Source organism: Oreochromis niloticus, linkage group LG22 (assembly GCF_001858045.2).
Source record: "Oreochromis niloticus isolate F11D_XX linkage group LG22, O_niloticus_UMD_NMBU, whole genome shotgun sequence".
Classification (NCBI taxonomy): domain Eukaryota; kingdom Metazoa; phylum Chordata; class Actinopteri; order Cichliformes; family Cichlidae; genus Oreochromis; species Oreochromis niloticus.
In genome coordinates, this window is record NC_031985.2 from 30,336,748 (window position 1) to 30,358,653 (window position 21,906).

At 40.7% G+C, this 21,906-nt stretch overlaps 1 protein-coding gene across 2 annotated transcripts; it reads left to right on the top strand.

Moving 5' to 3' along the window:
- The first annotated feature begins 707 nt into the window (after window positions 1–707).
- On the top strand, window positions 708–19,005 carry ldlrap1a (low density lipoprotein receptor adaptor protein 1a). 2 transcript variants are annotated; one of them, XM_025902047.1, is made up of 10 exons: window positions 708–908; window positions 8,720–8,862; window positions 9,380–9,492; window positions 11,349–11,463; window positions 14,188–14,260; window positions 14,440–14,535; window positions 15,589–15,719; window positions 16,022–16,056; window positions 16,380–16,411; window positions 18,100–19,005. In XM_025902047.1, the coding sequence occupies exons 1-10, from the start codon at window positions 824–826 to the stop codon at window positions 18,144–18,146; spliced, it is 870 nt and encodes a 289-aa protein (XP_025757832.1). In that variant the 5' UTR covers window positions 708–823; the 3' UTR covers window positions 18,147–19,005. The 2 variants fall into 2 exon arrangements, with proteins under 2 accessions (XP_025757832.1, XP_003443861.1); XM_003443813.5 differs by lacking the exon at window positions 16,380–16,411 and having other exon boundaries at window positions 714–908; window positions 18,100–19,002.
- Window positions 19,006–21,906: the final 2,901 nt, after the last annotated feature.

Sequence of the window (21,906 nt, forward strand, 5' to 3'; positions counted from 1 at the left end):
CAATGTTAAGATTACACTTCTTATGGTGGCCCTGAGAGGCCAAACAGATTACAACTTAAGAAAACACCAGCAATAATATTTAATATTCATGTGGCTCTTCCATATGAATCGTCTCTTCTTTTTTTAATTTATTTATTTAGCATCCTTTCAGATACCACGTAATGTCCCATATAACTCAAATGCAGCACCACTCCCCTGTTCGGCTAGTAAAGCCAGTGTTGTGCAAAAAATGATTGCTCGTATTTAAATTGCTATAAATAAGTTTTTGTGTCTATAACATGTGAAACGTGTGAAATGTATCCCTGATGAATGATATCAAGTCATCTTGAGCCACAAACAACATTCCTGTAACAAGGCAGAAGCCGCAATCAGTTTTTGGCAGTGACTTTTATATTTCCTTGACTTATCCAGTTAAAAAAAACAAACAAAAAAACTCGTTGACATTAAAAATATATTTTTTGCCAAGAGGACAGCATAAATTGCAACAAATATAAGTTGTGTAATATTTTAAGTGAACAAAAATGACCGGATTGGTTATAATGTAAGTACAACAACACAGAGTTATAAAGATACTTGAAAAACAGGTCATTTTTAATTTTATATACAACCCCTTTGTAGGAAAACATATTACACATAAGAAACACACGGAAACACTGGAAGTCAGTTTTTGGCAGGCGATGACTTTTTGGCACAACACCGGGATTTCTGACTGCACTGGAAGGCACCACAGGTCCATCCTCTCTCCCCATCAGCAGTCCGGTCAACATTTCTCCTGGAACACTTCGGGGAACTTCACCGACTCTCTGCACTTTAACACACCGACATGGATGCTCTCAAGTCGGCTGGAAGAGCTATTATCCGGAGCCCAAGTATGGCGAAACAGTCGTGGACTGCCAGCAAACACAGAAGTAAGAAATACTCGTTAAATTAGCTGAAGGAAAATAAAAAATAAAAATAAAGGGTAATACCTTCTTCTTCTTTACTGTTACCAACAAATTTAAAATTCCGCCTAGCCGGAGTTTACTTTGCCTGTACCCAGTTTACCTTTTTTTCTGTGACAAATAGGGAATAATTAAGACATTTATAGGCTAACTTGACCAAACTTTGGTTTTTGTTTCAAAAACGACGTATTGTGCTGTCGGCTGTCACAGCGGGGTGGTAAAGAAGGAGTTTGACATCTCTTTTTTCTTTAGCTTGAGCAGTTACGTCTCTTTTAGTTTGTCAAAGGAAGGTAAAGCTAAATAGTTTCTCCTGCTTAGTTATTTTGTTCTGGGGAAACATACAGCGGTTTCTTCCTGTGGAGGCTGAGTAACTGTTTGCAATGCGGTTTATCATGGTGCAGGAATTTTCCGGGAATTCAAGTTATTTTAAAATGAGCGGCAACCACAAAAACTAATTAGAAGTTTTCTTTCTAATTTGTGTCATTTCTCGTGGATTATTCACGTGTTTCAAGACTGATTTTTGCGTGTGTTTTCACGGTATTTTACTCAGGTGGGAATTACACCAACTACTTCTTTTGCTTTGTGTTTCGCTAACTAAAAAGGTATTTTTGGATTTGTTGATAATCCCACCTCCCTCTTTCCGCCAACCCTGCCAGAGGAAGTTCAGAGGTCATCGTCAGCAGTAGATCTTATTATATTTATATTTCCCCCATTGTTTGTTGCTGAAGAGCACTTTGCCCGGGCAGGAGCAGTCCCATGCAGCAGCATTAACATAAAGCTGCTTTAAGAAGGCATTGGCACCCATTGTAGGACTCAAGGGCCACTTTGTAAGCTAAATCTCACTTGATCCTGCCTGTGAAGTTGTGGGGTGGGGGGAATGACCGTGTGGCTTCCAAAGCATGAAAAGTCCACAGCCTGTAACCAAGAGGACAAGCCAGGAATGCTGCGGGGCGAGTCTGTGCACTGCCCCTGTTGGCTTCAAGTCACACTGCTGCTCTTTTGTTTTCCTTTTTTCTTTTTAAATTCCAGAAAGGCTACTGTCACATCTGTAGAGACATTAGAGAGTGACAGGGTGGATAACATAAATACACTGCATTGTTGTGTGTAACCTTAGTTGCTCACCAGGGAAAAGGCAACGCCGCAGGAATTTGAGATGGACACTTCCATGTTTTGCCTGCACATTACCGCGTTAATGGATGAGGCTGAGATGTTAATCTTACATCTTCCCAGCTGTCAGTGGAGAGGTGATATCTGACTGTATTACATCTGGCAGTTACTTCTTTCCACAGTGCGAGTTTCTTCTTCCTGAGTTGTTTGTGTGTCTGTGGGAGGCGTTCTGACTGGAAGTGGGCTATTCTGATTATTCTGATTGTTCGTGGAATTAACAGCTTCCTGTAAGTGTGGCTACTGACCCACTTGTCGTAGAAGTAGAGTATTGAAGTGTGGTCGTAGATTACCTGGCTGCAGGGCACACATTCTTCACCAGCACTGACCCATATCATTCATGCCGGATTTTCAGGTCTGACGTTGCCTTCGTCAGAATCGTCCTACATTTCCATGTACTCAGGGTAGGGATTACTTTGGGTGTCAGGTGAATGCAGTACAGGGCTCGAGCACCTGAGGACCCTGGCATCATTTCCATTAATGAGGCTGTATTATAAACTGTACATAAAAGACGGTCATAGTCACTGTGACATCACCAGTTGGTTTTAGGATACAGGTAGTTCGGCTGCTGCCATGATGGGTTTTTTTTTTTGTTTTAGTTTTTTATTATTATTCTATAGGCTAAAAGGGTGTCAATAGAGGAATCGATTAACTCAGCATGCATTGCGTTCTCGCTGTTGATTTTTTTTTTAGGTACTCTATTAGATTTGTTAACCTGTCATATGTCAATCACCAGTAACCTTCTCTGTCACTGGTACTCGCTTGCCTGTAGTACAGGGTGTATCAAAAAGAATGATCAGATTTCAGAGTGCCGACTGTAAGGCGTGCTGTTTGAAAGAGCGGATTCGTGAGTTTCCCATGGATGCCAGTAGGTAGAGTAACAACAGCAGTGGCTGCAGTGACTACAGACAGCTTGACTGTAGTGCCTGGGGGGGTGCACCTTAAGTGCTTGCGAACATTGTAAGTGTCGTATGTAAAACTTTATATTCAGCCATGTATTTTAAAATTTTAGGTTTCTGTGTTCATTACTTAAAAAAGAAAAATGCTTTTTGTAATCGGATGATTCATTTAGAAGGACCCTGTATAGAAAAGTTGTGATCCACCTACGTCACGTCACTTGTATGCCTCTTTGCATATTCTGTTTTCTCACCGTAAGTTTGTGTTAGGAGAAATACACTCAGCTTACCTCGCTAAGACTTCATCCTCTCTGTTCTTTTGGCTTAGACGGCCTATGGTATCAGTGTTAAGGGGACCCCCAAAGTTTATTTGTTTGTGTTGAAGAGCCTTTTTTCCAGAATCCTCTCCAACAGGCGACGCTCTTTAGCTCTGACTGGTTTTCTCTGCAGCTGTATTTCTGTGGTTGCTCTAAACTGGCTGTAATGGACTTTTTGATGAATAAATATGACTTGTATTAAAATCATCCGGAACGCCATGAGGCTGAAGTTGGAGATTCAGCAGGTGGCATTTGATGTGAATGCAACAGCGCTGATCAGTTGTGCTGCATTTCTTTTAGCAGTGATGCTTGCATTTAAAAATCCATGGCTCCTTTTTCCTTTACAACGTTACTGTCTGTCTTCCATGAAATCCCAAACTGCTATGGCGGGTTATGCACCACATTTATGTAATTATTTCAATTTTATTATATTTTATTCTACTATATCTATATTTAATGGCTAAACTTTACCCGTTAGCTCTTTAACTGTTATGTTGTTATCATTAAGGTAGTGGCTAGCGGCTATGGCTAGTAATAAAACAGTAACATTAATGCTGGAGCTGCACAGCCAGCGTCATCAGTCCTGCCTGTGACTAATGTTAGTAGACTGTGTTATTTTAACAGGATAAAACAATTTAATGGTCTCTAAAAAGAGTTATGTTTCTCTTAAAGTCTCAAAATGAAGCTGAAAAAAGTCTGTCATCAACTAGACGGAAAACAGTAGCAACCTACTGTACCAACTCTATTTGACCTGCAACGAACATATGGGAAAGTCAGCAGAAGCACAACACTACAGCCTGAAAGTAATGTTGTTGTTTTTAAGCTACCTGACAATCTTAAAATATCTGTCATATACATTTACCTAACAGTAATGGTACTGTATTATTTTGCAGTAGTTAGACAATTTAAAAATGCTCTCTTCAATGATGTTTTTTGTATTATACTACTTTTTTAATTTAAATTTTTAATTAAAAAATATGTCTCATCAATTTATCACAGTTTTCCCCATTTATTTCAAAATGGTATTGCATATTTTCCTGTGTATGAATTTTTGTGATGACAGTCTGCCAGCCTGACCACTGCAGAACTGTGTTTGAGCCATAAGCAACAATGGATGTTGAGCCAGTCTAACAGTACTGTTAAACTAAAGTATTTAGTGACACTTTTGTTTGAAGTGACATCTTCTTGGGACAGCATCTCACCTGAATGCACTTTTTCAGAATCTTGTTTAAAGTCAGGTTTAACATATGACAGCTTTACAGGCAGTAGTTGACTTTTTAATTTTTTTTTTATTCATGTTCCACTTGACTGAAGTGGACTTGATTGGTCCATTTTGTGGAAAAAAGTTAAACAAACCACAGAGAAGGTTGATAGCCACCACTCTGATGCCTGTTATCTCACATAGAGGGTTTAGGTTTTGTTGAGCAAAGCTAATGCAAAGAAAGCCTGGCTATGTGGCTAAGCCTGCTTCATACACTCCTCGGATGAAGGCAACCCTGTTTGTTAATGTGAGCGTAGCCCACCAATCAGAAGGCTGGCCTTCACTGTGAGTTTATACACAAGAACCACTTCTGCTCCACAGCACCCTCAGGATTGGAAAACTCTCTGTATAATATAAGTACTTAAATTAAAAAAAATTATGTCGCACTTTTCATAGGTAAAAATCATAAAAAGTTTCACAATAAAACACAAGAAATGTGTACAATGTCTAATGAAATGTCTACATCCCACCATAACAATGGAAAGCAAATATGTATTTATATATGTCATCATAATCCTGCTTGTGACCACGCTGTATGAAGAGCAAACAGCTGCTGTTGTAAACAGGAAGTGTCTCTTTCTGATTTTACAATGTGATCCTCTCAAAATAAAATCATATGAACATGCTTCTCCATAGCTGCCCTATTATGGGAGAAACATTGTGTAACTATTTGAGCCAAATGTGTGTAACTGGTTTAGGAACTGGCCGATGTAACAGACAGGAAGCTGAACAAACTCATTAGGAGGGGTGTGTCCTCAGTGTGTAGTGGGCTTTTTTCCCCCTTTAACCATGAAGAAGCATTGCTTTTCTGAAAGCGATGAGAATGCAGTTAGACTTAGAATTCATCTCACCTTATTTTGTCTAGGTTTAAAGACCTTGCTTGGCACATCAGGTCTTTTACTGATAAACATTTCAGATGCATTCTGCCCCTAATTTACTCGACTTTCCATCTGCAGAGACTTCCAAATTGACACGCTGTCACTAATGTGTTTATGTTTTCCCTACATCATTAGAATCCCAAACATAAACTCGGGTGAATTTGGGACTCTGTGCATAATAATTTGAGAGGCATGCAGGCGTAGATCAGTGAAGGAGGGAGGAAAATGAAAAGGCAGCAGAGGCTGAGTAAAAGATAATTTGGCACTGGAGGAGTCCAGAGTTGTAGGACCACAGTTGGTGGTTTCCCCAGTGATCCGGTGTTTGTTGTAGACACACAAATCAGCCAGGATGCAAATTGCCTGTCAGTTGGACCTTTCTGGATCAGCGCCATTGTTGTCACAGTTTACAACTAAGAGTTATTTTGCACTCAGACAAATGAAATGGATACTCATCCATCAGTGTTGGATGTAATGGATATCTATAGAGCTGAAAACTGAGGCTCTGTCTTCCAATTTTTTTCTCCTCTTTTTCTTATCTTTCTCACATTATACCAAGACACTTCCCCTAATACTACAGTGAGAAACCAGTAAGTGATTATTTGCCACATACGGGTGTGATGTTAGTAGCAGGTCACCTGGTTTTTCTTGTTCTCAGTTGACTCGTGCACACAGCTGTTTCCTTTGACGTATAACGGTTGCTGACCTTTTATCCTCAAAGCCTTCTGCATTCTCGGGCTGAGTGGTGCCTGGTACCGTCTCTGCTGCTGGTGGAACAAACTAAAAACTGGAACAGGTTCTTTATTACAAGCTCAATATTAGCCGTCCAACACTGTCAGTGTCTTTCCTGAGCACAGTGGAAAGCATGCACTGAAACCGCTAAAAGGATCCATTTCTGCTTTGTGTAACTGAAAGTTTTGATGTCCATGATGTCTAAAACGGAAAACATTAATATCTGCAGTTACTAGCATTACATTTGTTACGTTTTTCACTCACTATAATTTATTCCTTAATGTAACACATTTACAAGAAGCAGTAGTGGATACAGAGAAAGGATTTTCTCAGTAATCAGTGTGTTGTAGACCCTTTAACCTGGTTACATTTCAACAGAGCGTTTCAAAGACTCCCTGATTCCACTTCTCTCATGAAATGAGCGAAACATGAAATGTTTACCAAAAGAGAAGCTGAACTTATTTGTTATGAAATTTGTTTGCAGCTATTTCCAGGTGGTCTATTATGCTTTTGTATATTATTGTTTTCTGACGGTGATGGACGCTCATGTTAAATATGGTCAAGAGTTTCACATAATAGGGTCAGCGTTTGTACAAGCTCAATTTTTCTTTCTACACTTAGCTCTGTGTGATGTAAAAGATTGGGAGCTTTCTTCATATGATCAGCTGCTTTACACATAGATTGAATAGGCCTCCTCTTGACCACTCTTATAACAACCAACCACGTCAGGAACGTTACAGAGTAGGCATGCTGAAAAGTAATAATAATAAATTTTATTTGAAAGCGCCTTTCAAACTTTCACTTAACAATAGAATAAAACACATTATAGAACAATGAATACGAAGAAAAATAAGAAAACAAAAGCACGAGGTAAAATAAACAGACAGTGTCTTCTGTCTGCTTTTGGAACGTCCTCTAGCTTTTGTTCCAGCTGTTTTGAGGCGATGATTAAGTGATATTTTGACAGTGTGCCCTGACAGCTTTAGTTGCTTACACAAATCGACTTGACTTGATGGTATTTGCTGGTATTGATGACTGAGGCTACCTGCCTCTGCCTTCAGCACCTTGGTATGGCTGTCCCCCAGAGCCTTTGGGGAGCTGCTGAGAAGATGTTCCAAAGAGCCTCTTCCAGAGCAAAGGGTGCAGGAGGGTGTCTCACTCTTTCACCAAACTTCATGCACTGCCTGCACCAGGAACAGGACCCACTTTAAGTCTGCATGCATGATGTTTCCCCAGGTGATCCTGTACTGCAGGATACCTCCCATCTTGTTCATGCTCCTCGCTGCCAGAGCCCCAGTGTTCTGCCAGTTTCCTCTTCCTCCACACCTGCTACGATGTCTTCCTAGAGTTGGTGGTGTTCCTCCTTGAGTTTTGCTTTGTTGACGTGGGTCTGAAGTGGGAACTAGCTAACCCAAGTTCACTCTACTTACCACCATGGTGCCCACCAGTGCCCTTTGTCTGAGGCGTGATTCTGCTTTCCCAACCTTGGATCTCTTGGCACTCCTAACATAAACTCCAGCTGATGACGCTCTGCAGTCCCTGTACTTAAACGCTCTATGTTTGATTATTTTGTAGCCGATGTTGTTACTATAAATAACGGCCTGATGATAACGATGATGATGATATCTGAGGCTTTCACACATGCTTTGGCTGTGTTAATATGAACACCTGTTTTTATAACAGCGTACATGTGACAGAAAATAAGGAAAATCACTTTGGGTTTCCTTCTAAGACTTTAAGATCTTAAGATCTCTTGGTCCAGGTTGACAATGTGTAGTCTGCATTCAAAATGTATGTGTGTGAACATGTACCAGCATGAGTGTGTGGTATGTACTACATCCCAGAGGAGGGAAATGCTAGGAGGGTGAAATTCTAGGTAATAATGGTGGATTGGGTTTTTTTTTCTCTTTCCTTCACCTCCCCCCCTTTTTTTTCTCTGATGAAAGTACAAACAGTATTACAGGTTCAGGGTCGGCCAGCGCCACACAAAACCTGATAAGAAATCACACAGAGGTAGAAGCTGTTCCTTCAGTAGTTACACTTTAAACAGTCTTTTTCAGCGAAATTTTTAAAAAATGAAGACAGTAATGCACTTTGAGAAAGACACATGATTCATGGTGTTGGAGAGATCGCTGATGTTACCACGCTTTCCTCTTATCACAGCGTGTCACAGTGCATGTACAACTTGCTCCCAACTCTTCATGTTTTTTATTGTCGAGCCCTATAAGCTATTTGGAAGATGAAATATTTACTTTACGCCTCAGCACCTCTGACCTAGATACCCTGTTTTGCCTTTCCTCTTCAGCGAGGGAGCACATGAAGTGGCCCAACTTTAAGTTCAACATAGGCTGTTTACATTTCTTCTGATTTGTGTTTTTCTCAAAGTCTTTGAATGTTGCACGAGCCTTATTTATTTTGGAACATGAACCCTGGGAAAAAGCCGATAAATATTTGATGTTTGCGATGCTTGATGTTTGACAAGAACGTCGTTACAGTTGATCAGAGTATCGGCCGCTCCCGCTCTTCTCCGCAGAGCTCCCAGAGAACTGGACAGACACGCGGGAGACCATCTTAGAGGGCATGACCTTTAACCTTCGACATCTCGGCATGACACTGGTGGACCAACCCAAAGGAGAGGAGCTGTCAGCAGCTGCTGTAAAGAGGATTGTTGCCACGGTCAGAGATCGCTCATTCACAGTTTACATTATCTCCACTTTTGACTGCTCTGCTTTGATTTCCTGCCAAAATCAACAACAGCAGTGTAAGAAAAATAATCCAGTAGCTTTTAAGACTACCGCTTTAATTATTATCATTACTTTTTTTTCTTAAAATTGAACATCTAAAATTGTTAAGCTGTCTTAAATTTCACAAACATACTGACATTAAGGCTTTCATCATGTCCTCACCACCGTCTGCATGTTTATAAACTCTGGATCAAATTTAGTTTAAAGCTGCTCTCTGTATCTTCCTGTGCCTGCTTCCATACTTTCTCACACTAAATCCTGATAAATAGTAAATGCAGGGTTTTTTGAAAGTGTCTGGTGATTAATAATGTACAATGTTGTCTCTAGCATACCACCAGAAATAGACATTGTAGATGAGCTGAGTAGTCCATGTAAGCAGTGTGCGAATGTTTTGCATTTCAGTCTTAAAACAATCATCAGTTTCCGCTGCGTTATTTTCCCCATGACAGGCTAAAGCCAGTGGGAAGAAACCTCAGAAGGTCACTCTTAAGGTTTCTCCTCAGGGAATTGTCCTACATGACAGCTCAACAAATAAACTCCTGGAAAACGTGTCCATATACAGGTATGTGTAGAACGACTGGTTTTGTAATTTTATTTCATTACTTAAATGGTAAATGGCCTGTATTTGTATAGCGCTTTACACTACATTCAGTCATCCACCCATTCACACACACATTCACACACTGGTGATTAGGGATGGGTATCGAAACCCGGTTCTTGTTGAGAACCGGTTCCCACTGTTTCAATTCCTTGGAATCGTTTGCCATTTTTGCAAACGATTCCCTTATCGATTCCAGTCGCCCCGAAAGACGTCACCACGTTGCAGAGCGTCATTTACCTGGCAGGGCGCCTAAGCGGCTCAAACGCTCAAAAGTTTGGTTATACTTTAAGAGAACGGATGACAACGGGGCAACTTGCAAAGTAGATATTTCATTTAAGGGAGGAAACACTACGAATATGCAAAAGCATTTGCTCACAAAACACGTGATAACCTTAAATGAATGTCGTGTTTTTTAATTCCACTCCGGACTCGTGAATCTCAACCCAGGAGCAGCGGTAACGTTTGCACGTCCTCTCCCGTTAATGCGGCAGGTAAATAATCAACTAACAGTGCATATTATGTTAGCGCGATCTGCCTTAGTACAAAACCTGCCATTACTGTGCGCTGCATTTAGGTGACCATGATGAGAGGGACAGAGTCTGGCTGGCAGTTCTTGCTGCAGTCTACCGTTAGCGTCTCCTTTCAGGCCAGGATAGACAAATGTCACCGAGCAGTGACTAAGTTTGTGGTCAAAGGCTTGCAGCCATTTGCCACAGCAGATGCCCTCGATTTTCGGTAAGTGAATGTGTTTAATTGTAGGCAGGGACATTACTGGATATTCTTGTGTAATTGCTACAGAATAATTTATGTTATACTTTGTTATTGCTACAGAAGAATATTTATTTTATTATTTTACATTTACAATTTTTTTCCTGGGGACCCTGTGACACCCCATTGAAGAGCCATAGGCTGTGGATCTCTTAAGATCTCACTGTTGGGTTTGTAAGGCCATGTTACTCCTAAATTTCTATCTTGTTCAAAGAGAAGATATAAAACAAAGTTCTAAGCTAATCGACCTTAGTGTTCTCCTTTTTTAAAAAATAAGAATCGATAAGAGAATCGATAAAGAATCGAATCGTTAAACAGAATCGAAAATGGAATCGGAATCGTGAAAATCTTATTAATACCCATCCCTACTGGTGATGGCAAGCTACATTGTAGCCACAGCTGCCCTGGGGCGCACTGACAGAGGCGAGGCTGCTGGACACTGGCGCCACCGGGCCCTCTGACCACCACCAGTAGGCAACGGGTGAAGTGTCTTGCCCAATTACACAACGACCGAGACTGTCTGAGCCACGGCTCGAACCGGTAACCTTCCGATTACAAGACGAACTGCAACTCTTGAGCCACGATCGCCACAGACTTAAGTCATTTGAAATTGATTCTCCCTGGTGGGTGTCGTTGAAACCAAAAAGTCACATACGATTTTCAAATTAACGCCATGGGTGCATCTACTAAAAGTCTCAGACGAGTTCCAGTGTCAGTACCGTGACCTAAAGGTCCAGTATAGGGGTGTGTACTAGGAGGCTGAGGGGAAACACTGGTGGTTGCCAGTGTTTACTCATTTTCTTTAAATCAACATTGTATTAATCTTTGACAAAGACATACTAACACGGCTAAGAAATGGAATATTAACAAAAATGTGCATTTAATGCAGGTCAATGCGTCTTCAACTGTTTTTTAGTCTTTCTGTGTAAATCTCATTTTTGCTTCTGGAAAGTTTGAGCGTATTTGTGCTGTCACAAAAAAAAAAAAAAAAAAGCGAAGAGCTGGATCTCTGTACGCTGTTTGTCTAACCTGTTGTCTCTGGTCTGCAGGATATCCTACTGCACGGTGGATAAACTGCACGATAAAGTCTTTGCTTATATCGCACAAAACACCCTGAATGGAACCCTGGAGTGCAACGCCTACCTCTGCTCAAAGAGGAAAGTGGTGAGTTTAGAGCACGTACACTACCAGTCAAAAGTCTGGACACACCTTCTCATTTAATGGTTTTTCTTTATTTTTATGACTATTTACATTGCAGACTCTCACTGAAGGCATCAAAACTATGAATGAACATGTGGAATTATTTTGTAAACAAAGTGTGAAATAACTCAAAACATGTTTAATATTTTAGATTCCTCAAAATAGTCACCCTTTACTTTGATTACTGCTTTGCACACTCTTGGCCTTCTCTTGATGAGCTTCATGAGGGAGTCACCTGAAATGGTTTTCCAACAGTCTTGAAGAAGTTACCAGAGATGCTGAGCACTTGTTGGCGCTTTTGCCTTCACCCTGAGGTCCATCTCATCCCAAACCATCTCGATTGGGTTTAGGTCAGGTGACTGTGGAGGCCATCTGGTGCAGCACTCCATCACTCTCCTTCTTGGTTAAATAGCCCTTACACAGCCTGGAGGTGTGTTTGGGGTCATTGTCCTGTGGAAATATAAATGGTGGTCCAACTAAACGCAAACCGAATGGGATGGCATGTTGCTGCAGGATGCTGTGGTAGCCATGCTGCTTCAATGTGCCTTCAATTTTGAATAAATCCCCAACACTGTCACCAGCAAAGCACCCCCACACCATCACACCTCCTCCTCCATGCTTCACATGGTGGGAACCCTGCATGTAGAGACCATCTGTTCACCTTTTCTGCATCGCACAAAGACACTGCAGGTGAAACCAAAGATCTCAAATTTGGACTCATCAGACAAAAGCACAGATTTCCACTGGTCTAGTGTCCACTCCTTGTGTTTCTTGGACCAAACAAATCTCTGCTTGTTGCTTTTCCTTAGTCGTGGTTTCTTAGCAGCTATTTGACCATAAAGGTCTGATTCGTGCAGTCTTTGAGCAGTTGATGTAGAGATGTGTCTGCTACTGGAACTTTGTGTGGCATTTATCAGGACTCTAATCTGAGTGGCTGTTAACTTGTGATTTCTGAGGCTGGTGACTCAGATGAATTTATTCTGGGCTGGGCGGTCCTCATGTGAACCAGTTTCATCGTAGTGCTTGGTTGATGATTTTTGCGACTGTAGTTGGGGACACATTGAAAGTTTTAGCAATTTTCCACACTGACTGACCTTCAGTGCATAAAGTAATGATGGTTCCCAACCCCATAAAGAAGGCAAGAAATTCCACAAATGAATCCTGACATGGCACACCTGTGAGGTGGAAACCATTTCAGGTGACTACATCATGAAGCTCACTGAGAGAAGGCCAAGGGTTTGCAGCGCTGTCAACAAAGCGAAGGGTGGCTGCTTCGAGGACTCTAAAATAAAAGACATGTTTAAAGTTATTTATTAATTTTTTCTTTGCTACATAATACCATATATGTTGCTTCATATATTTGATGTCTTCAGTTTGCATCTAAAATGTAGAAAGTAGTAAAAATAAAGAAAAGACATTAAGTGAGAAGTGTGTCTTAACTTTTTAACTTTTCAGTCCAAATTCAAAGTTTCTCAATAACTCAAATATTTAGCACATCTTTCTCTGTGGCTGTGGGGGGATCATCACCTTCCTGATGATCTAATGACCCACATTCAGCCATTATTCATCCTGTAACTGGCTCTCTCGAGTGTCTTGCTGTCACTGTAGCTCTTCCTCCACTTCACCCTTCATCCCGAAGAGGAAACCCTAGAAGTTAAGCTCCTGTCGTCTTCCTGTCTTTTCCTTGGTGTTGAAAACAGAAGGGCACTTTTCCTCTCATCTTACTTGCTTCCTCACTCCGCTCTTTTTTCTCCCAGGATAACATGAGAATACTCTGCTTCCTTAATATGTGCTCCTCTATCTATCAGTGGGGTTCTGAAGAGATTTGGGATGACCTCTCGGTGTCCTCTACTCAATGAGAGGAGTGCTTCAGGACTCATAGTTCAAAATAATACCTTTTTTTATTTTTTTAATTACGTGACAATGACATAAAGTTGGAAAAAAACTGCTGGTCTTAAACTAAAAAAACAATAAAAAGAAGTATATGAGGATCACTTTAAAAAAACAACTACAGCAGGGAAATTAAATTAAGTGAAAGCGAGCTGCAGTTAGGTTCATAATGTGTTGGACAAAGACACTTTTTTTTTGTAGTTTTTCCTCTGTACAGTGTTTGATTTTTAAAAGAAATAATCAAAATATGATTGAAGTAAAGTGTGGTTGAAGTGCAGACTGTCACCTAATTCCAGGGGTTTAATAAAAGTTTCCATTAACGGCTCAGCAGTTGCAGCCATTTTTATTCAGTCTCCATTTCCAGAGGCTCAATAGTAATTGGACAGTTGATTGTCATGCAGTTAAACCCCTTGAATTTAAGCTGAAAGTCTCCACTTCAATCAAATAATAATTATTTGACTTAAAGCCCCAAAGTGACCTTTTTTCTTTTATGTGACAGTGACGACAGACTGTGGGCAGAGATCAAGAGCTATCCTTTTTTTACTCACATCTTTCAGTCATATAAATATAAAGCATTACTGTTGAATGGCAACATTTTATAACCATTTTTACAGCTGTCCATGTTATAAATATAACTTTGTCACCTTAGATAAAGCATTTAGAACGTAGTTTACAACACTCTCTTGATGGTCATGCAAAGTTTTCTTGGACGGTCAACAGCAGATGGAGGAGCAGACGCCTTTAAGTTAGTGCTCTGTTTTTCAGCCTCTGTTTGTGTCTTTTTCTCCTGTCCTCCAGGCTCAGGCTGTGGCGTTAACAGTAGCCCAGGCCTTCACAGTAGCTTTCGAGCTCTGGCAGGTGGCCAAAGAAGGTAGGCATCACACACTTCTCCATTCAAGTCCTGGAAATGACCGCATATAGGCACCGTCTGTGGAGGGGTTGTTTTATCAGGAGACTGTCTGTGTTTGTCCTTGTTTCACCAAATATGTTGATATGTGCTGTAAACAGGTCCTGACCTGCTTGTGTTGTGTTTCCTCTTATCTCTTTTAGAGAAAGGTAAGAGAGCGAAGTCTGGGTCCGCTGGAGAGGCTAGCAGCAGTTCTCATTCAGAGAGATCGAACAGCTTTGGGAGTTTGAAAGGGACAGGTAAAAAAACAAAAACAAGATGTAAAGCATGAAGGAACTGTAGCCATGAGGTCATTTGTGTTGTGTAGTCGTTCACAAATGGTGTCAAAAACCAGAAAGGAACCTGGCAAAGTTGTTTTCTTCATCTTTTTGGCTGCAAAATGAAAGAATAAAAGTTCATCTAATAATTTTATATTTATTACTGATGCTCATGTGGGAAACACTTCAGGAAGTATTAAAACTTAAGACCCTCCTACTGTTCGTACACAGAGGTCTGAGGGATCTACTATTTTCTGAAGCTTGATTGGTCAGTAGGTGATTTCATACTTGTTGATCTCATGTGAGAGCAGGGTAGGTTTGCAGCATAAGTTACCATAGCAATGTCCAGATAACCCAGGGTCAACCCCAAAGTTTCCTAGATAAGACAGAATTCTGCTTTGTAGCTCAGGCCTCTGGTAGTTTTTTATAATCTCACTGACATGTGGTGCTCATCATTTTATCCAGTGTGTAAAATTCTTAAACTTCCCAGAGAATTTCAAACAACCTCTATGCTCACAACAAACGTTACAAGGGGCTTTGGCCCCGTGTTTGTACTTTCAGGCAGCACAAACAGGCGAGTGGTCCACTTTGTGAGCACAAGCCATGTTGTGTGGCCGAAAGTTATCAGATTTAGTTTACGTACTGTTCACAGAACGTGATCAGCTGGGAAATAAAACTCCATGGCACATCTGCCTTTTTTGTTTTTCACAGTAGAGGGTATGTGGTGCTTTAGGCTTTTATTCGTCAGTCCTCACAGGTTAAAATAATTATTTTACGCCTGTAGTCCCATGCTCAAAGAGTTATATTCCCGCAGACACACAGGCTTAATAGACATGGAAAACCTTTGCATGTTTTAACATTATATTGCCACAGAGAGGCAGAAACAGACATAGCACAATGATCTGATGATCTGCCCCATCATCATTTTTAACTGCCCCCTCTGTCACTTCATCCTGGTGTGGAGGCTGCACTGTGTCTTGCTCTGATCTGTTATTATAACACCAGTCAGTTGTCATTCCATCTCTTTTCTATTAGATGTGGCTACAGATATCTTGTTGGACTTGGAGAAGAGTGTGAATGTGGCAGTGGAGACCAATGGAAACATTGGAGAGGATCAGCTGGATAACCACAGACAGACCTCCGAGTCCAACAACAATCCTGCCTGGGTAAGTTCGTCCTCTCGCTTTGTGTCTGTGTTGACTGTGAATCACTTACAAATGACCGTTCTTCCATACTCAGATGTTGACCATCCTCAGTTTGAGAGCTGGATTTTTCCCGACTCAGTTTAGATTTCCAGCTTTTGTTCACATTGTTTAAAATGTTTTAGGTACAGTTGAAAATACTGAGATTTCTCTAAGTGAGTCTTAGAGTGTGAAACCTTGTTGTTTCCCTTGTTTGTGCCAACACCACACACATATTACATGCTTTTCCCTGAGTTTATGTTAAGGACTGATTGCTTTTCTTGCAGGAAATAGAAGATGGTTTGGATGAAGCCTTCTCCAGGTGAGATATTTGATTATAAATTCTTAAAATAATCTGAAATTAGTCCTAGGTGATTTTCTTTGATCATTGTTCCCAATAAAACATCCCCAAAAACACAAAATCTGCCTTTACCTCTGTACTGTAGTTACTACTTGTACTGCTTGGCTCTTTGTCGCCACTTACTGGTGATTTCAGTGTACTGCAGACTACAAACCCTCCGTTCTCTGACAATATAAAAATATAAATGAAGGGATAATCTCAGTAGAAGCTTCACAGTTGGTGAGAAATGATTTCATAGCTGAACTTTAAACTGTCCTCAATCTGCTGTGTGTTTGTGTCTCCAGCTGTGCTCTGGATAGCTATGGTTCATTTCCAGGTAAAGTTGAGCAATTGTTATCACAAGCCTTACATAGAGTGGTAGTCCCAGTTACTAACCTGACATCAGTCCATTTCATTCAATCACCTCCAAACCCGAAAACCCAGATTACAGGTCGGAGACGTGAGTCGCTCGGGGTAACACGACCTCCTCCGTCTTTTACTTCCTCTCAGATGCCTTTGTTGTCGATGGATTTTGTGTTTGATTCAATGTATTGAATTTAAATCAAAATGAAAAATGTTATTGTCTCAACCCATTTCATCATCACCACAAACATGACTGTGTCTGTGTGATAACCCTCCTCTGTGATGTGTAGTGTGTGTTCTGGCTGAAGCAGTGGGGATGGTGCGACTCCACTCCACACAGCGGGGCTTTTGTCGAGCAGTTCCCGTGTCTGAAAGTGGAGCAGTGGGTCACTTGAACTCATTTACGGATCAACACCGTTTATCCCGCAGTTCAAATGAAGTGAATGTCTTGAAGTAATCCCACTGACCTCTGCCCAGACTCTGCAGACATTGTTATCCCAGAGAGAAAGGGATGTTTCAGCCAAATCGGAGCAGGCCGAGCGTGTAGTTACATAAACGAGTCTGAGACGCTGAGCTGCAGTGAATTAAAATCAGTAGAAAACTGAATGCTGGGAGTCGAAACGGCTCTTCTTGCTATTAAGCCCTGAGGGTTGAGAGGATAAGAGTAGGAAACAGAATGGCGGCTAGTTCTCATCATACTGCCCGATAATGTTTACATGAGCTGCTGTTGCCTTCTTGTTTGGGGCGATCGTGGCTCAAGAGTTGGGAGTTCGCCTTGTAATCGGAAGGTTGCAGGTTCGAGCCCCGGCTCGGACAGTCTCGGTCGTTGTGTCCTTGGCCAAGACACTTCACCCGTTGCCTACTGGTGGTGGTCAGAGGGCCCGGTGGCGCCAGTGTCCGGCCGCCTCGCCTCTGTCAGTGCGCCCCAGGGTGGCTGTGGCTACAACGTAGCTTGCCATTACCAGTGTGTGAATGGGTGAATGACTGGATATGTAAAGCGCTTTGGGGTCCTTAGGGACTAGTAAAGCGCTATATAAATACAGGCCATTTACCATTTTTGTTTCTTCTATTTTATTTGACTTCATTCTGATGGAGGTTGAAGGGAATTTCCCTCTTTTTCTGCCTCAATATGGGAATATCGGAGTTTAATTTTAATCCCAGCTCTGTTCACCATCAGACTTCAGTTCAATTCAATCTAATTCCAGTTTCCAGGCAGAGGTTTTGTTTTTGCCTGGTTGAGACCATATTCAGCACAACTCTGTCAACAGTCAGGGCCGTGCTGAACTCATTGGTCCCATTTCAAAGAGACCAAAAGCAGTGATGAATTCAGCTGTGTTTCTTGTGGATCCAGATGTTTTAGTGGATTTGTTCAGGATTATTTTGTCTTTTGTAATCTCTGCCAAAAATCACACCGCAAAGCTGTTTTAGGACATTATTTAGCTGCTGTTTTGTTTTTTTTTTGTTTGTTTTGTTTGTTTGTTTTAAAAACAGCTCTTTATTTGTGATTAAAATTGTAGAGTATTTGGAAACAGACCTGTACATTACTGGTTTGGGTCTTTTCATGGAATTGGTTCACACCAAAGTAGAAGAACTTCTGCTTGCTTGCATTCTTTTAAAGGGGAGCTGTTGTTGACCGTTGACGGTTGTTTCTCTTTCCCTCAGACTGGCAGTGTCACGTACTAACCCCCAGGTCCTGGACATTGGGGTGACCCCCCAAGATTGGCTCATTGAACCCGACTGGGATGGCACCAATGGAAACACTCCCAACACTGTCAGCCCATTTGAGGATGACTTCTTGGGCTTCTGACCACTGCTGCACTGCTGTGAGAGAGTCAACAACTAAGAGGGAGGGGGGCTGTCTTCCTATGAATTAACCAGATATCAATGTGTATTTAAGATGAGTTTACTGTACATCTGCAAGGGAATGAAGTGTTGTGAGCTCCGAGATGAAGTTCGCCCTCTCCACCTTGTTGTACTCTTCACATGAGCAGTTCTTCCTCTTTCTTTGTGGAAACGGCACAGGCCGCTGCCCCTGTGCACCAAAGCAATAGCAGCCTTTAATGTTACCCCATCTCCTCCCATATTACACTGCACAGCGTTACTACTAACTTATGTTCTTCTGTCAGCACTTGTTCTCCTTTGTTTACTTTGTTTTCCTGTTTCTCTAGGTTTTGGCATCCTAATCAGTGTTTTTTTTTGTATGTGTTTAGTTCTAATTTATAGTTGAATAATTATTTTTTTATGAATGAAGTAAGTATAAATTCTGACTGATATACAGACAGTAACACCGGGCCTTAATAACAGCAGGACAATCAGCTATTCTCTAAGTGAAATCTGCTTTGGTTGCAAAAAATTACAGTTGTTTAATGTCTATAATCTTGTTGCACTTGTATTTATATGAAATCTCCCAGTGACTCATTTACAACACTATAAGCTTTGCTGTTTCAGTGCAGCAGTGTAACAGAGCTGAATGAAGCCCAGGTATGTTCACAGTCTATTGTGGCCATTTCATTTTGCTGGAAATATTCCAGTGTTGTATAGAAATAAAATATAATCATGAATATATCATTTTTATAGCCGTGTTTTGGTCTTGCACTGTTACATTCATTTGTAAAAATGTAGAAAAAGAAAAGGAAACATTACTGGAAGTATGTTGAAAGTTCTTGAGGTTCATATAGATAGATATAGATTAGTGCTGTCAGCATTAATCTCGTTAAAATGATGAGACATTAGCTCGTTAACGCCGTGCAGGCCCATGCACAGGGCGATCCTCGTTAACTCGCTAATGGAGATTTTGCGGTTATGGCGTTAACGTCATTTTAATGAGATTAATGCTGACAGCACTAATATAGATGGATAGATGGATGTACAGCTATATGTATAGATATAGATGTCTTTATTTATTTAGTTAGTTATTTTTTTTTACCAGAACACGTGAGAAAGACATGAATTTGACAATTTCCACATTGAACATTTCCATATTGTTATTGCTGCACTTCACAGGTTAGATTCTTTATTTTCCTCATGCTAGAACTTGGTTCAGCTCCTCAGCTTAGACACCTTTGGATTGTCCTTTCCCCTTTTTAAGCCTACTGTCTTCCCACTGGCTACTCATCATAAACAAGAGGTTTGAAGAGAAGGTGGGTGGGGCTTCTGTGGTCAAATCCAGACATGACCATATAAGGAATGTCTGCTCTCATTTGAGGAGCTGACTGAACCTTTTTGTGTTGACTGTCACGTTTACTTTATCTATAGCCTATAGTGCATTTAAACAACAGAGGTGTATTTTGTTGTATTAACTAATTACTTTGAAAAGTAAAAATCAAAGTGATTTAGTGGTCATCAAAAGTTTTTCATCGCATACATTTTGACACACTGGTCTCCCCTACATAAGCTGCTTTTACAGGTTAAAAGTATCTGTATTATTATTGGTATCAGCAATGCTTGCTCTATATTTACTTGGTATTGGATTGATACTAAAATCTGGACACATAGCAATAGTGAAGCCTTTGGAACAGCTACAGAATCCTACTATAAGGAAGGACCCCTTGAATGAAAGTGTGAGTCAATGCACGGGCAGCAGGGGGCAGCCCTGCGCTGTCAAATGAAATCAATCCCACGCAGTACACTTGAGATGACTGCTCTTTGAATTTTTAGCAGCATCTAATGCTGGTCACATCTTCAGCTCTGGACCAAGACAATCATTTGTGCTCTCCACTGCCACACAATGATATCTAATTCTGTTTATGAAGCCCGCCCTGTTGTCCTCGATTCAAAGTGACAGCGTAGGTCAATAAATGCAACTTTATGGGCTCTGAGAGGGCTTGTCATAAAGAGGAAAGGATGCTTTGTGTCAGATTGATCTATAAACCACAAGCAAGAGGACATGATATCAGGGAGAGAGGACACCGGGACCTGTCTGGCTACCCCATCACACACACGTTCCTTGCCACGTTCTGTATTCGACCCATGTGTGAAGAGGACTCTGGAGGGCTGAAAGTCACGCGGTCTCCCCCCTTTCTCTCTCTAACAGGCTGTGGCTCAGTGAAGCAGGGGCTTTTTTACAATTCGTCCCGACAAGCTTACTTAACCACCTGCATTATTTAACAGTCTTTCCTCAAAGGGAGCTCCAGCTCTCTGTCTCCACTCTCTGTAAGTTTGATGAAAGCGTGCACAGTGGAAAAAGAGAGAAAGGAAAAAAAAAATGCCAGGCAAAAGTCGCCTCTCCCTCAAAAAAAAAAAAAGAAAAAGGGACAGGTACTGTAAGCACGAACACTTAAAAGGCTGTTTGCTAAAGACTCAGCGAGCCTTTGGGCATCAAGGTCAAGCGACAGCAGGTGGATAAAAACTGTGGTATATGACATATATTTAGAGAAAACTCAGCGGACAGTTAGATGGGAAGATTTAACTTTTTGTGTTGGAATGTAAATATATATATATAATATATATATTACATTAAAGTGAATATTACATTTTCTGAAGAACACTACACCAGGGAAAACCTTCTAAAAGGAAGTACTCATCTAAAATTCAGGTACCTTACCTGTTTTTCCTCCATTGCTCTGCTTTTAAGGTTTCTGGTATAAACCTTAGTGCATTTCTTAAAGGGGGAAAAAACACAGAACAAATTGCCTGCAAAAAGGTACTTCTTCTCCTCTAAGGTAGAGAGGAAGATAATATATATAAGCACTTTTTTTGTTTTGCCTAGAGTAAGATGAAAAGTTTGATATCATAGGTGTGAAGCTACACCAAGTTGGGTATTTTAGCACGCTGAGCTTTGAAAGTGAGCTACACAGCTGTAGACTAACTGAACATGAGGACAGAGGAGCTTGTTGGAGGGGTTTTTTTGACTGTCCTCTCCCAAAACAAACCAGCAGTGAATATTACATGAATAATAATTCTTTAACCTTGTATTGATTTTACCCTGATTTAACCTCTGTTGCTGTAGAGGTCAAACTTGCTGATCGGTTAGCTGAAATGGGTTTATTCACAAGGCCAAGGCCGATAGCATTCATATCTGTTAATAGCTAAATACAGTTAAATCCATGTTTTTGAACAACAATGCCTGCACACCACCACAGTGGATTTTAACTTAAACGGTCAATGTGTGATTCAAATTTTGAAAAATTAAAAAAGTAAACAGACAAACTATATAGGGTGCCATTTGTAAACTGAAACATGCTGAAATTAACAGCAGCATTTTTCCACATTTAGCTCAAAACCCGACAAAAACATGTTTTTTCGAGTCATTTTTTACAACATTTAGTAAAACATTTGTAACTTTTTATATTTAAAACACAATTTTAAATGGCAAATCTAAATGTTGAATTTAAACATTATATTTAAATCAAAATATTATATCTAAATAAATTAGCTAACATGCAAATTTATTGTACGGATCAACAGAAATACTCAAATAAAAGCTTTACGAAAAACCTCCGGCGCTAAAGCGTGCCGGTAGTGGTCAGG

Excerpts from the sequence above, each read along its gene's own strand:
- ldlrap1a (XM_003443813.5), top strand. The coding sequence starts at position 824 with ATGGATGCTCTCAAGTCGGCTGGAAGAGCTATTATCCGGAGCCCAAGT. Across the intron at positions 909-8,719 it reads GACTGCCAGCAAACACAGAA|AGCTCCCAGAGAACTGGACA; the intron begins GTAAGAAATACT and ends TCTTCTCCGCAG. Across the intron at positions 16,057-18,099 it reads TTGGATGAAGCCTTCTCCAG|ACTGGCAGTGTCACGTACTA; the intron begins GTGAGATATTTG and ends TCTTTCCCTCAG.